General features: G+C 43.5%; 1 protein-coding gene across 1 annotated transcript in view; it reads left to right on the forward strand.

Moving 5' to 3' along the window:
- NIFK (nucleolar protein interacting with the FHA domain of MKI67) overlaps positions 1–12,739 on the forward strand; it is a 35,674-nt gene extending 22,935 nt beyond the window's left edge. The window contains exons 5-6 of the mRNA XM_033946529.1: positions 9,634–9,714; positions 10,797–12,739. Coding sequence (XP_033802420.1) covers positions 9,634–9,714; positions 10,797–10,979 — 264 coding nt within the window. The 3' untranslated portion in view covers positions 10,980–12,739. The remainder of the gene's footprint in view (positions 1–9,633; positions 9,715–10,796) is intronic.
- Positions 12,740–15,352: the final 2,613 nt, after the last annotated feature.

Consider the following 15,352-nt stretch of genomic DNA (forward strand, 5'->3'; position numbering starts at 1 on the left):
GGAAGTTGAAACAAGTGGGACTCGCAGAGGGTAGGCCCCGACGTCAGAAGCTTGTGTCGATCGCTGCTGCTGAGTTGCCGAAGAGAGCCGCGGAGCAGGGAATGTGGCCGGAAGAAGGGAGAGGGAGATAGGAAGGCTGTAGATCTCCGGAGCATGACACCGATCCCGGCCAGGATGATTTCTTTTTCAGGCGTGCATCTTACAAGTCTGGCGTCGCGGCGGGAAATAGCCATGCTGAGCAGTGAGCTCAGCACTACACAGATGAAAGCCTTGCTTGCTGATTGGTCCGGCGGCACGGCCGCCGGACCAATCAGCAAGCAAGGCTTTCATCTGTGTACGTGCTGAGCTCACTGCTCAGCATGGCTATTTCCCGCTGCGACGCCGGACTTGTAAGTTGCATGCCTGCGTGACACACTACCGGAGCCACGGCAAAGGTGGAAAAGAGCCGCAGGTTGCCGACCCCCTCGGTAGACGGAGGGACCACACGGAGTCACCCACCGTACCACCCGATTCGGGTAAGCGCAGGTATCGGTGGGTGGCTTATTTGCGGGGGGGGGGGGGGTGCCTTATTTTACAATTTTTTCTAAAAAGGGGGGGCTGTCTTATTTGATGGCCCTGCCTTATCATCGGGGAAACACGGTAGTAGAATTTTTTGATGGAAGGTATAGTTAATAAATTCTGGTCAGCCGATCTAAGGGTCCAGGAAGAGCAAAAGGGGATGATGAGTTTATCAAGAAAAGATGGTAGATGTGAAAGTTTGATTTTGAAAGCCAGCAGTAAAGTTTTATAAGTGATACAGTGGGTTATGGGTAGCCAATGTGCTTTTCGCAGAAGAGGAGTGACATGATCATATTTTCCAACCTTATTGATAAGTTTGATTGCTGTATTTTGAATGAGCTGTAGACGACGTAATTCTTTTTGAGTAATTCCATTATATAGGGAATTGCAGTAATCTGTGTTATCCGTAAAAATGAAGTTTGGCATGTAAGATACTCATTCACTAACGACACCTTTCTCCTATTTATACTAAATCTGGGAGTAGGATTCACAAGAAAGGGGAAAGATTGGGATTGTTGATGAAAATGAGCAGACCGAAAAACAAAACAGAGGAGAGGAAGCTCAAACTGTAATTCAAATAATTATCAACAATAGCAGCAAGTTTTGCCCAAAGGGAGACAAAATCTGTATATGAATTCAAGAAGGCATGGGACAAGCACAGAGCATCTTTGAGTGAGAGGAATTTTAGAGCTTATTGGTTTATAAGGATGGGCAGGACTAGATAGGCATATGGACTTTTTCTGTTTCTCCTTGAACATCCCCATCATTTAACACAAATTAAATACTAAAATAAACACTTCCAAGCAGAGCTAAAGTTGCGCCTACACCACAGATATGACCTCCATTGCTGCTTACATTGTGACCACTAGAGGTCATTATAAGCCATAACTTCCCAAACTGGGGTCACGACCTCAAATGGGATATCATGAAATCTGCATTTTGGGCCAGATTCTGTATAGGATGCCCGGTCTCAGTAGCTGCCTAAGCGGCTTTTGAGAATCGCACAAGGGTGTCCTGTATAGCATATGCTTAACCACCCCGATTTTCTAACCAGCGTCCATGTCACTGGCGCCAGTTAGAGAATCGCGTTGCCGCTGGGTTTATTACCACAAGGGAATTGGGCACTCCTGCCGCAGACATTCGGGGGTGGGGGAGCTTTGAGGGTTCTTGCAAGAGGGAGTGGGCATCCCTCCTGCTGGTCATCTTCGTGGGGGAGACGGGTTCCCTGCTGCGGCTGCTAAACTGTAGATAAAGGATGTGCAGACACAGCACTCCACAGCAGCCCCAGGACTTGTGTTGCAAAGCTTCCAATGGCGTTCACCTTTGTTGAAGTAGAAACTACAGCTTGGTTGGGGCAAAAGTGCATCAAAGGTTCACAGACCAAAAGGTGTTGGCTGTGAATGGGCGGAAACTGTTCTTCCACCACTATGGTGAACTGCTTATAGCAGAAGACTGCCTTCCTAGCTTCAAGAAGTACAGTACTATAGATCCCTGATGCAGCCCTTTGGCACTCCTGCATGGTCTGCTGTTGAGAAGCCTTTCCAGTTGCTTAGTGAGAATTGGTCCATGCTGTAACTTTTTTTTTTTTTTTTGCAAACTAATATAGTCCAGTGGAGACTGCAGTTGTGAGAAACCTAATATTTTTTTCAATTCTACATTTTTTTCAATTCTACTCTGGAGACAGTTTTCACCCTGTATGAAATTTACAGTCTGTCAGCAAATTAACTTCCAACCATTAAATTTTTCCAGGTCCTTTCTCCTGATAGAAGCAGTTTAATCTTATAACCCATTTGCACGTTCTGCACATGAAATCTTTTTTTAACTTCTCTGAACTCTTATTTAGAACATAAGAACATAAGAACATAAGAATTGCCATCTCCGGATCAGACCCATGGTCCATCGAGTCCGGCGATCCGCACACGCGGAGGCCCAGTCAGGTATACACCTGATTGTTCTAATCACCCATATCCCTCTATGCCTCTCATAAGGAGATGTGCATCTAATTTGCCTTTGAATCCTAGCACAGTGGATTCCTTAATAACCTCCTGTGGAAGAGCATTCCATGCGTCCACCACTCGCTGCGTATAGCAGAACTTCCTGACATTTGTCCTGGACCTGTCACCCCTTAGCTTCAAACCATGTCCTCTTGTCCGTGTCACATTGGACAATGTAAATAATTTGTTTTTCTGCTCTATTTTATCGATGTCTTTCAGTATTTTGAACGTCTCTATCATGTCCCCTCGCAGCCTCCTCTTCTCAAGGGAGAACAATCCCAGTTTCTTGAGTCGTTCCTCGTATTCCAATTTCTCCATACCTCTTATTAGTTTCGTTGCTCGTCTCTGCACCCTCTCCAGCAGTTTTATATCCTTCTTTAGGTTGGGAGACCAATGTTGTACACAGTATTCCAAGTGTGGTCTGACCATTGCTCTATAAAGCGGCATTATGACTTTCTCCGATCTACTCGTGATTCCTTTCTTTATCATGCCCAACATTCTGTTTGCTTTCTTTGCCGCTGCCGCACATTGTGCCGACGGCTTCAGGGTCCTATCTATCAGTACACCCAGGTCCTTTTCTTGTTCGCTCTTACCCAGAGTTGCTCCTGACATTCTATACTCGTGTTCCTTATTCTTACTACCTAAATGCATTACTTTGCATTTCTCCACGTTGAACTTCATCTGCCATTGCTCTGCCCATTTCTCTAGCTGATACAAGTCGCTCTGGAGTTCCTCGCTATCTTCCTGCGATCTGATTTCCCGGCATAGCTTTGTGTCGTCTGCAAACTTAATGATCTCACTGGATATTCCGCCTTCCAGGTCATTGATATATATATTAAATAGAATCGGCCCAAGTACCGAGCCCTGGGGCACACCACTAGTCACTTTCTCCCAGTCTGAGAACTTCCCATTTATGCCCACTCTCTGCTTCCTGTTTTCCAGCCATTTGCCTATCCACCTTTGTATATCTCCCTCTATTCCATGGCTTTGTAGTTTCCTGAGAAGTCTTTCATGCGGAACTTTGTCGAATGCTTTCTGGAAGTCCAAATAAATTATGTCCACCGGCATTCCACTATCAATTTGCTTGTTCACGGTCTCAAAAAATTGAAGCAAATTCGTTAAACATGATTTCCCTTTCCTGAACCCATGTTGACTGGGTTTCATCAAGTCGTGTGTATCTAGGTGCCGGACTATGCTATCCTTGATCAGTGCTTCAACCATCTTTCCAGGGACAGACGTAAGACTCACAGGTCTGTAGTTGCCCGGTTCCCCTCTCGATCCTTTTTTGAAAATTGGCGTGACATTCGCTATCTTCCAGTCTTCTGGTATCTGTCCAGTTCTGATTGTCAGATTGGCAAGTTTCTGCAATAGCTCTCCGATTTCAACCTTCAATTCCTTTAATACTCTCGGATGAATTCCATCCGGTCCAGGGGATTTGTCACTTTTAAGTTTGTCGATCTGGTAGTATATCTGGTCCAACTCCACTTCAACTGTGGTGAGGCTGTCTTCCATTACTCCATTAAACACTTTCATTGCCTCTGGTATTTTTGCAGTATCCTCCTCCGTAAAGACAGACGCAAAGAAGGAATTTAGTTTGTCCGCAATTTGTTTATCTTCCTTAATGTACCCTTTTCTTCCCTGGTCGTCCAGGGGTCCCACCGCCTCTTTTGCGGGTTTTTTCCCTTTCACGTATCTAAAGAAGGGCTTGAAGTTCTTGGCCTCTTGCGCTATTTTTTCTTCATAGTCCTTTTTGGCATCCCTCACCGCCTTGTGACATTTCTTCTGTTCGTCTTTATGTTTTTTCCATGCTTCGGTCGTTTTGATGTGTTTCCATTTTTTGAAAGAGTCCTTCTTTTCTTTTATGGCTTCCTTCACCTGTCTGGTAAGCCATGCCGGTTCTCCCTTACCTTTTGTTCTCCCTTCCTTGGAGATCCTCGGAATGTGTAGGTTTTGTGCTTCTGTGATAGTACTTTTCAGTAGGGACCATGCCTGGTCTACTGTTTCAATTTTATCCACCTTTTTCTTGAGTCGTTGTTTCACCATGGCTCTCATGCGATCGTATTTGCCCTTTTTAAAGTTAAAGGTTTTGGTTAAGGTTTTGGCACTTTTTCTATTCCCGATGTCAAGCTTAAAGATGATCACATTGTGATCGCTCGTCCCCAGCGGTACCGTAACTTCTACTTCTTTTGTCGGTCCTGTGAGGCCATTTAGCACCAAGTCCAGGGTGACGTTGCCTCTTGTCGGCTCTTTCACCATTTGTTCCAGGAAGCAATCCCCTAGCGCCTCCAGGAACTTGGCCTCCTTGCCGCAGTTGGAGGTTCCTAGTTTCCAGTCTATCCTCGGGAAATTGAAGTCTCCCAATATTATTACATTGCCCGTCTTGCATTCTCGTTTGATTTCCTCTATCATTTCTAAGTCAGTTTCATCCGCCTGTCCCGGGGGACGATAAAAAAGGCCAATTTTCGTGGCTGCACTGTTTTGTCCAGGAATCTTGACCCAGAGGGACTCTAGCTTCTCTTTCGTTTCCATCGTAGCCACTTCAACAGATTCTACTCCTTCCTGCACATATAGGGCAATACCTCCACCTTTCTGCCCTACTCGATCTCTTCTATATAGTTTGTATCCCTGAAGTACTGTGTCCCATTTGTTTTCTTCATTCCACCATGTTTCTGTTATGCCAATGATTTCCAACTTATCATTTCTTGCTATTGTCTCTAGTTCCCCCATTTTGTTTCCTAGACTTCTAGCATTCGTATACATACATTTGAGTTCTCTTCGAGTTACTTTTATGGACTTTCTACTCTTTGCTGTCCTTACTGTTACTTTCACGGTATCCTTAACCGCTGCAGTGTTGTTTCCCTTGTTTGTTGTGCGGTCTTCCTCTCCTATGTCTGAGTTGTCCCTTTCTGCCTTGTCTTCCTTATTTGCTGTGAGATCGTCCTCTCCTGTGTATGAGTAGTAGCCCATTGTTCCTACATCGGGGCATCCTGTCGTCCGTGCCATCGACTGGTGGTCGACTGTCGGCTTTCCCCTATTTATTAGTTTAAAGCCTTCTCGATGGCCCTCTTCAAGTTGCCTGCCAATACTCTCGCTCCTTCCTTGTTGAGGTGTAGTCCGTCCTTTCTATAGTACTTGCTTTTCCCCCAGAACGCCGTCCAGTTGCGCACGAAGTCGAAGCCTTCTTCTTCACACCATCGTCTCATCCAGGCGTTAATAGCTTGCAATTCCCCTTGTCTCTTTCCATCCGCTCTTGGTACTGGGAGGATCTCGGAGAAGGCCACCTTCACCTCCCTGTTCTTCAGCTGTCTTCCAAGTGAGCGGAGCTGGCCCTTCATCTCTTCCCTGTCATACTTCCGTCCGCTTACATCATTTGTTCCCACGTGGATGAGCACAGCAGTATCCTCTCCCCCTGCACTGTCTATGATCCTGGAGATCCTGTTGGCCACATCCTTCACTCTTGCTCCAGGCAGACAGGTCCAAAAGGAGGTAGTATCAATTCTTTATCTCTTAAGTTTAAGGTTTTGTCAATATGGGCTTCTGTTAATGCCCCAGTGGCAACGTTTTTCCTGGAGCTTAATGTTCCCTTTCTATTACAGTCTTGTGTGAGAATTCAAGATGTTGGGGGAAAAATATCCCTTAGCATTTTCTTCAGGAATTGTCATACTTCTGCCTCCCCTGGACTCCTGTTATCCAAAAATGACATCTGCGAGACGATTTCTTAGTCACCTGTTTTTGCTGAAGTCTTTATCATGGCTTTGTACAGTCTGTTCTATTTTTAACATTAGATTGTCATCTGTTACTGAAATGCACCACTCAGCATAATGCATACTTCCCTCAGTCTTGTTTTTTATGTGAGCTGACTGTTCACCTAAGACAATGTTCCCTGCCTTGATTTTAGTATTCTATGTTCATTCTCAATATGGATTGGACTTATTACCCTTGATATACTGCTCAGACAAATGTATTGAGTAGTTTACAATACTATAATTTAAATAAAATTACAATATAACTATATCACAGCTATTACACAATATGGATTTGCTAATGAGGAGGGCTAGAGAAGATAGCATCTGTGAGCCATGGGGCACCATTTTTAATAAGCAGGCATTCCTAAATAGTGCTGTCAGGAGGCCTTTCTGGGTTGCTCAGGGTATGTGACAGGGTTCTTGTCACCTTTTGCAGCTCCGACTTGGTCTTCTTCCATCTCTCCGCACTGGACATTTTTTGCTGACACAGTTAATATACAGCACTATAGAAATGATGATTAGTAGTAATTTTATTCAGTGTCTTTTATTTTTCCTAGTGTGTTAGGGTTGGTTTGGTGGGAACTCTGAGAGATGTGTTCTGCTACTTAACCAGGCATCACATCTCTATGGAGGTATTTAAATGTGTCTCATATCCCCCTTCTTCCGCCATCACCACCATCATCTTTTCTTCCAAATTGATGTCAGAAGGTGACATATACTGAGGGGTTCTCAAAACAGCTTTCTAGTGACTTCAAAACTTTTCGAAAAGAAATCAAAACCCTACTTTTCAAAAAATTTATCCAGATATCTTAACCCAACCCTTCCCCTTCCTCCTAGATAAATTCTCCCCCAAAACCTCCACTAAAATAATCTCTTCCTCCCCAAAACACCAACCAAGTATTCAGATCCCTGAAATGTAACGTAATCTTATTTGTACTCTAACTGTAATCTATTTGTTATATCACACAGTAACGTACAGTCAATTTAATATCCAATTTGCAAGTTCTTCCAGAATTAATCCAGGTACCTCTCCTCCCTTGTAACCAAAAAACCCCCCCCCCCAAAAAACCCAAAACTGTTGTAACTTCACTGGAAATGTCCAGTTAGCTCTTTTGTAATGTGTCTTGAACTGCAAGGTATAGGCGGAATAGAAGTCCCTAATGTAATGTGAGGTGTAGATGGGTATGACTTAAAAGATCATAGAGGGATGAACTTTGAAAAGTAGTACTTCTTTTTAATATGTAAGGCTCACATTTTTGAGTAGCTGTTTTGGCAGTGAGAAATATGGTTGCAACAATAAATGAAGAGCAGAGTGCTTGTAGGTGCTGAGATAGAGAATACAAACACAATAGCAGATAAAAGCCAAATGGGATCTCTTGGGGAAAGGAGGAGATCCCATGTGCCTGTTTTATGTTTTTTTGAATTCAAACAGTCTTCGTCTCCACCACCGCCCTTTCTGTAAAAAAGTATTTCCTTAAAGTACTCCTGAGCCCATCACCTCTTAACTTCATCCCATGCCCTCTCACTCTGGCGCGTCCTTTCAACTGAAAAAGACTGGCCTCATGTCTATTTATGCCACATAGGTATTTAAACGTCTATCATATCTCCGCTCTCCTGCCTTTACTCCAAAGTATACATATTGAGATCTTTAAATCTGTCTTCTTACACTGCTTAGGGCGAAGACTATCAACCATTTTAGTAGCCTTTCTCTGGACCAACCCAATGATATCGTTTTAAGGTGCAGTCTCAAGAATTGTACACCCTATTCTAAATGAAGCCTCACCAGAGTCTTATACAGGAGCACCAATACCTCTTTTTTCCTGCTGGTCATACCTCTCCCTATGCACCTAGCATCCTTCTAGCTTTTGCCATCACTTTTTCAAACTTTGGCCACCTTAAGATCATCATATACTATTACACCCAAGCCTTTGTACCTCTTTCGTGCATCAAAGTTCTTCACCCCCCTAAACTGCACTGTTCCCACAGGTTTTTTGCAGCCTAAATGCATAATTTTCATTTTTTAGCATTAAATCTTAGCTGCCAAATTTCAGACCATTCTTCAATCTTTGCTAGGTCCTTCCTCATGTTATCCACACCATCAGGGGGGTCTACTTTATTGCAGATTTTTGTATCATCTTCAAAGAGGCAAATCTTGACAGCCCTTCAGCAATACCACTTACAAAAATGTTAAAAAGAACAGGCCTAAGAACCGAACCTTGAGGCATATTACTGAAAATGTCCCTTTCCTCAGCTACAATAGCTCCTTTTAGTTTTTGCCCACTGCTTTCTTATTTCTTCCAAACAATTGACCACTACCTTTTGTCACCTTTCATTCAATTAGTTCCTGACCCAGTTCATCACTTTGAGGCCCATACCGAAGGCATTCAGCTTATTTGACACCTGCGTAGAACACTGTTGAAGTCTTTGCTAAAATCTAAATACACCACTTATCCCAGGACAAGCAGACAGAATATTTTCAACATGTGGGTGACGTCATCCACAGAGCCTGGTGGAAGGTTATTCCAAAGTTTAGGGGCCAAGAAATAAGACAGATTGCCTGGTGGACTCAATATAAGCTGTCCTGGGCACAGGAGTGAGCATCTATAGACCTCAAATTGCTAAAAGATATATATGGGATAATGAGAAAAGAAGGCATATATGGGATAACGAGAAAAGAAAAGATGATATTAAGATGATATGCTTTGTGAGTTATGCAGAGAATTTTAAACTGAACATGAAAAGGGATGGGGAGTCAATGTAATTTAATTAAAAGAGGAACAACACAGTCAATTTTTCTTGTATTAAGAAGCTTGGCAGCAGTGTTGTGCACAAATTGTAGACACTTTAATAAATGATCAGAACACCCACATAAATAGTTTCACAGTAATCAAGTTGTGAGGTTAAGAAAGCATGGGTAAGTAATTGTAATCTGGGAGAATCGAGGTAGTTATGCAAGTAGTGCAATTTATGCAAAGTGACAAAACCGGATTTGATGACAGCAGAGACCTGTTCTTGAAAAGACAAAGATGGATCCAATAAACATATAATAGATACAAACAGTGATTACTTCATGGATAACGTGTTCCAAGTTTGTCTTTCAAAAGTGTTTTTTTACAAAGTAAGTGATGGCCCAAAAAGGACATCCAGCCCATTCAGTCTGCCCAGTTGTTCTGTGTTTAAATCCAATCCTCTCGGTTTCCTATGTATGGGGGAAACTGTGGCAAGCACAAGGGTTAGACTTAGACCTTTATGAAACCTGTAAATAATGGGACAGTAGTGATTTTTATGATTTATGACATATGACTTTTAAGATTTGGGTCTCCCTTTTTCTTAAGGCTGCACAGATAAGTGGGAAGAGAAAGAGGAAGACACGTGCAGTACCTGCAAAAGATCTAGATGAATCTGTAAATAGTCAGGTAAGGTTATAAAGCACCTTGCAGTTTGCTGAATTAGACAGTAAGACTGTATTACATAATATGAGAGTTGCGGGGGGGGAGCTTTGATATCCAAGTTGGAGTGCTGCTTGTGACATTGAGCTTAGTTCTTGCTGCTTGGTTACACTGGGACTAAATGCTGCTGTAGAGCTACTCAATTCCAGTCCTCGAGGTCTACAAGCAGATCTGGTTTTCAGGATATTCGCAATGAATGTGCAGGAGATTTGCATATCAAGGAGGCAGTATATGCAAATCTCTCATGCATATTCATTGTGGATATCCTAAAAACCTGGCATGCCTGAGGACAGGGCTTGAGAAGCCCTGCCCTAGAGCACTGCCCGATGCAAAGCCCTAGTGCCAGTTATGGTCCCTGTGGACCTCTTAGGTGCCCCCCCCAAATTCCCTGGCTCTTATCCTGAAACTCCCTGGCCACTCCTCTGATTCTTCCCTGTACATCCCCCTAAGGTAACCCTCCACCTACTTCTAAAGGCAAACACAAAGTCTGATTCCTCTTGCCTTTGCTGCTGCAATCTTTAATCATTTAACATTGCCTGACCTAGCATTGCCTGCTGTTGTGCTTTGATATGATTGGCAAGGAAGACAGTGAAGGAAATTAAGTTCATGTTCATGCTTGGGTTTCTAATGCTTTTCAGCTTTTACTCCATTAAAAATGACATTTTTATCAGGTCAAAGTCCTTGCCAAGCCTATTTTGTATCCTCCCACCTAACCATCCAACCGGCCAAGACTTGGACATACTTGGTGAATTTTCACAGAAATTGTGCTGTTGTACAGATGAATTGTACTGTACTCTAAGCACGTTTTTGGGATGACTTGAGAAATGCTATTGAACCTTCCCCCCAACCCCTCCAAACCATGAACTAAGGCTGTGTAAGTAGGGGATGCTTGTTCCTATATGATATTTACCATTGTTGGTACCATGACCTATAGTTATCATGATTATTGGGCATGTTTCTTAATCATCAAACCCTAGAGGTGATGAAATGTCTTGCCATCTTTAAGCGTTTGTTGTATTACAGGATGGTCTCTCTTGCTTTTCCCGTAGGATCCTACTCCCGTCTGCACACCTTCCATGATTGAACGGCGGAAATCTCTACAGATGGTCAAAGACGATGATGAGGAAGATAGTGAGGTTATATTGAAACTTCCAGGAAACAAAACAGACTCTGTGAAAAAGGACAGAAGAAAATCAAATCGGAGAAACAGAATGTGCAGGCAGAGTAAATGAAATTTCCAAAGCTGTGGTGGATGGGAGGTTTTGATTCAAAGTGATTTCAGCATTTCTCTGGACTTGACTCTAGTATCCAGAACTGCTGTTGCTCCATTATGCTGACAGCTGTTTCCACATCTCGGGAAAATTTCAAGGCACAATAGAGAGACAGCCCAAACAACGTATCCAACATATCAAAGCTCATAGTTTATTTGATAGGCAAAATTGGCTCAGAGATAGAGATACAAGTTGTTTTCAGGTAAATTCTTAGCCACTGGGTTGCCATAAAACAAGAGCACATTTAGTGGGCCTTCCACTTGCTCTGCGCCAGTTTTGAAAACCAGTATGCTCTGAGATCTTGTTAGCACTTGCCTGCAAGGATCCAGAGATTACACTCTACCCAGGGACAGCATTACAGCACTGACATCTTAAGAATTGTACCATAACTTAAGGGAGGAATATTCTGCTTGAAATTAAAACGTCACTCTTTTTTTCAGACATCTACACACTTCCAGAAATGTACATGTTCCTATTTTGGACAGTGAGCTTTGAGCCAGAGTTTTTGTCTGTACCTTCTCCTTTTCCCATGAGTAGATGGTTGGATGAGCAAGTAGAATATTCTCTATATTGGTTATGTAGGATTATCTCTTAAATATTTTTAATACATCCTACAGCTGTGAGTGTATCAAATTATAATATGTTACTCCCCCCCAATACAGACTTCTTCAAGCTGAGCTTTTGCAGAGATCAGCACAACCACAGTGATCCTAGGGCTTTTCTAGCAAATTTAGGAATTCTTAATGAAAGATTAGGTTCTTACCTAGATAATCTTCTGTTAATATATACAGGAGTCTGTACATTAGGTGATCAATCCATGCTTGCGAACCACTTGCAGAAGGGTGTCAATCGCATCTTTCAGCTCCTCCTCCTCCTCCATCAGTGGAACTTCCCTGATATAACATACATTTCTGTTCTGCTCTGTAACGCATGAAAAGAACAATTAGCATGAACTTGCAACATAGGTGTATCAATGAGCCAACCTGCTGTGTGCAACTAGCACTAACACATAATGAATGGCAAAGCTCAACAACTCGGTACTTTATTAGTAAGTTAATCATACATATTCATGTAACTGACAGGAGAAGAACTCCAGTTCCGGACCATAGAGTTGTCTGAGGCAGAAAGCAGGCGAATTGCTGAATGCAGAAGGTGGCTGTACGGACTCCTGTGTATATTACCAGAAACAAGATTATCCAAATGAGAACCTAATCTTTCATTCTATTACATATACTCAGGAGTCCATATATTAGGTGACATGCCAAAGCGGTACCAGACATCGAGGTAGGGAGAGATGAGCCTGCCTGCAAGACTGAGGACCCAAAAGGACCCTCTTGAGCTACCATGACCACTCTAGAAATTTGTAAAGATATGGAGAGTACACAAAGTAGTTGCTCTACAGATCTCTTCTGGTAGAACTGCCTGGGACTGTGCCCATGAAGATTCCAAACTTATTTAAAGATGCTTATGATTGCTAATTGATCTCTGGGTCCTTCCTTGCCAAATTCTGTTTTACTTATATTTAACATCAATATGATTCCTCCCATTCCCTTTCGTTTTTAACCTTAATTGTACTCTCTTCTTTTAAAATTGTATTTCTCCCTACTATCCTGTTGTTTTCATGTAAGTAATGTCGTGTCACTAATAAGTTTGTTAATTGTTCCTCATTTTAATTTTTAATTGTCAAATGCTTAGAATTTATGATTAGCGTTTTATCAATGGATACTTTTGAATAATTCTTGCGGGTCAAGGCTGTGCACTTGATAGCCGTGCTGCAAGACCAAAACAATCTGGGTTCTCCATGGAAACTGGACCCAGACTGAGAAGCCCCACATGAACCGGTAGCTTGAGGTATCTGTCTCATTGGAGATGCACAAGATCTACAGATTAAGGCCAGTCTGGAGCTACCAAAATCATTAGTTTCGGGTGAGTTGTGATTCTGTGGATGACTTGGCACAAGCAAATATTGAAGCTTCTCTTCCAACCATGGTAGAACCAACATGTCCAACCCTATGCTTCCTATTTTGCTTTTTCAGCTGTAACAATGTTTCACTTTTGTGTTCTTGTCCATCTCTTCTTTCCCCAGTGTTGCATAATAAGGCTGAACACCCTGGGAGCGGAACCACTCCCCTGAGCCTAGAGCCTACTGGCTGAGAGAGTCAGCCTGCACGTTGTCTACGCCAGTGATTCCCAACCCTGTCCTGGAGGAACACCAGGCCAATCGGGTTTTCAGGCTAGCCCTAATGAATATGCATGAGAGAGATTTGCATATGATGGAAGTGATAGGCATGCAAATTTGCTTCATGCATATTCATTAGGGCTAGCCTGAAAACCCGATTGGCCTGGTGTTCCTCCAGGACAGGGTTGGGAACCACTGGTCTACGCTAACTATATGGGCTGCTAAGAGTGCTTGAAGATGGGCTTCTGCCCACTGGAACAACATCTGAGCCTCCAGACGTAATGGAGCACTTCTCTTGCCCCCTCCCCCTGTCTTTTCATGTAAGCTATCACAATGACACTGTCTGGGAATACTCAGACTGCCTTTCCTGCCAGGTACTGTTCCAACGCCCTCAGCGAATGGCTCAGAGTTCCAGGTGACTTAAAGACCACTTTCCTTACAGAAGAGATCAATGTCCCTGTACTTCATGACCACCACAATGAACTCCCCAATGGTCATTAGGTTCGTCCATGAGAAGAATTGCATGGGTATGCCTTTTGATAAGGCATCCCCTTAGAGCCACCATTGCAAGCTGTTCCTCACCATTCCTTGCCAGGGAAGCTGCTGCTGTAGGGAATGCCTCTGTGTGGACCAGCTGGAGAGCAGAGCATCCTGGAGAGTGTGCATATGCCTAGAGAATGGTCACCGCCCCGTCCCTGCAGCATCCATACAAGCCTCAGTACTGCAATATTTAGCTTATTCCTTCCTTATAAATCAAAGTTCTGGCTGCTGAACTAGAGAAAGAGATGTTCAACTGGCAGGGCTTTGTTTATAAATTTTTATAAACCAACTAATATACTACTTTATCCTAAAGCAAAAAAAATAAAGAAAATAAATAAAAAATTTTTTCTACCTTTGTTGTCTGGTTTCTGCTTCCCTCATCTTCTCATTCAATTTCTTCCAACCACTGTCTGTCACTCTGCATCTTCCATTTGCTCTGTCACGTTCCTCTCCCTTCACCCCCCCCCCTCCAATTGGTCTGGCACCTCTGTCTTCTTCCCATTCCAGCGTCTTCTCCCCACTCTGTCTTCCCCATTTCTTTTCAGCGTCTTCTCCCCCATGTTCTTTCAGTGTCTTCTCCCCACTCTGTCTTCCCCATTTCTTTTCAGCGTCTGTTCCTTTCCTCCACCACCCTTCCCTCTTGCCACCTCACCGCCCTTCAGAACCCCTCACGCAGCCCCCTCCCTCCTTCCTACCTAACTTTATCTATCTCCCTCCCTCTCGCGTTTTGAGTAACTTTCACAAAGCCGTCGGAGCCTGCAAACAGTAGTATGCGTGTGTGGGTGTCAGCTTCTCTACTGACGCAACCAGAAGTTGCATCAGCCACCATGTCATTCTCTACATATGCCCTCTCACCCAGGAAACTACCTCCAAGGTGACCGCCATCAAACCCAGCACCTGAAGGTAATTAATGTCAGGCTGTGGGATTTGGCTAAGAGGTCCAAAATAGAGAATGACACGGGGACAAATTTTTCTCCGTCCCCGAGGGAACTCATTTTCCCGTCCCTGCCCCATTTCTGCAAGCTCCATCCTCATTTGCACAAGCCTCAAACACTTTAAAATCATAAGTATTTGATGCTTGTGTGGTTAAGGCAGAGCATACAGGAATGAGATAGTGACAAAACTTTCAGGGACGGGGTAGGGAAATAAATTCCTGTGGGGAATTTGAGTTCTTACGGGGACAAATTTGTCCCCGTGACATTCTCTATTCCAAAATCTGCTTCCTGAACTTCTGTTTGTGTGGCTCGGGAAGAAAGACGCGGCCTTTCACTGTGTCAAAGCATACCCCCCCCAAAAAAAAATACTCCAAGCATTGGGTTGGCTCTGGATTACTTTTTTTTTTTAGTTTACAATCCAGCCCAGATCCTGTAGGAGAGGCACAACTAGTTGTACTGCCTGCTTGCCCTCTGGCCTTGATAGTGCTCTGCTCAGCCAATTGTCCAGGTATGGGTGCACCTATATTCCCATCCTGCAGAGCTGAGCTGCAACTGTCACCGTCACCATCACCCGGGGGGGGGGGGGGGGCTTCCCTTTGAAGGGCAGTCTATTTAAAGGTGGCTGTGGAAGCTGAATCGTCTGCACATTGATCTAGAGCAGGCAGCAACAGCATTTGCTT

The sequence above is a fragment of the Geotrypetes seraphini genome, chromosome 5 (assembly GCF_902459505.1).
Source record: "Geotrypetes seraphini chromosome 5, aGeoSer1.1, whole genome shotgun sequence".
In the NCBI taxonomy this organism is placed as follows: domain Eukaryota; kingdom Metazoa; phylum Chordata; class Amphibia; order Gymnophiona; family Dermophiidae; genus Geotrypetes; species Geotrypetes seraphini.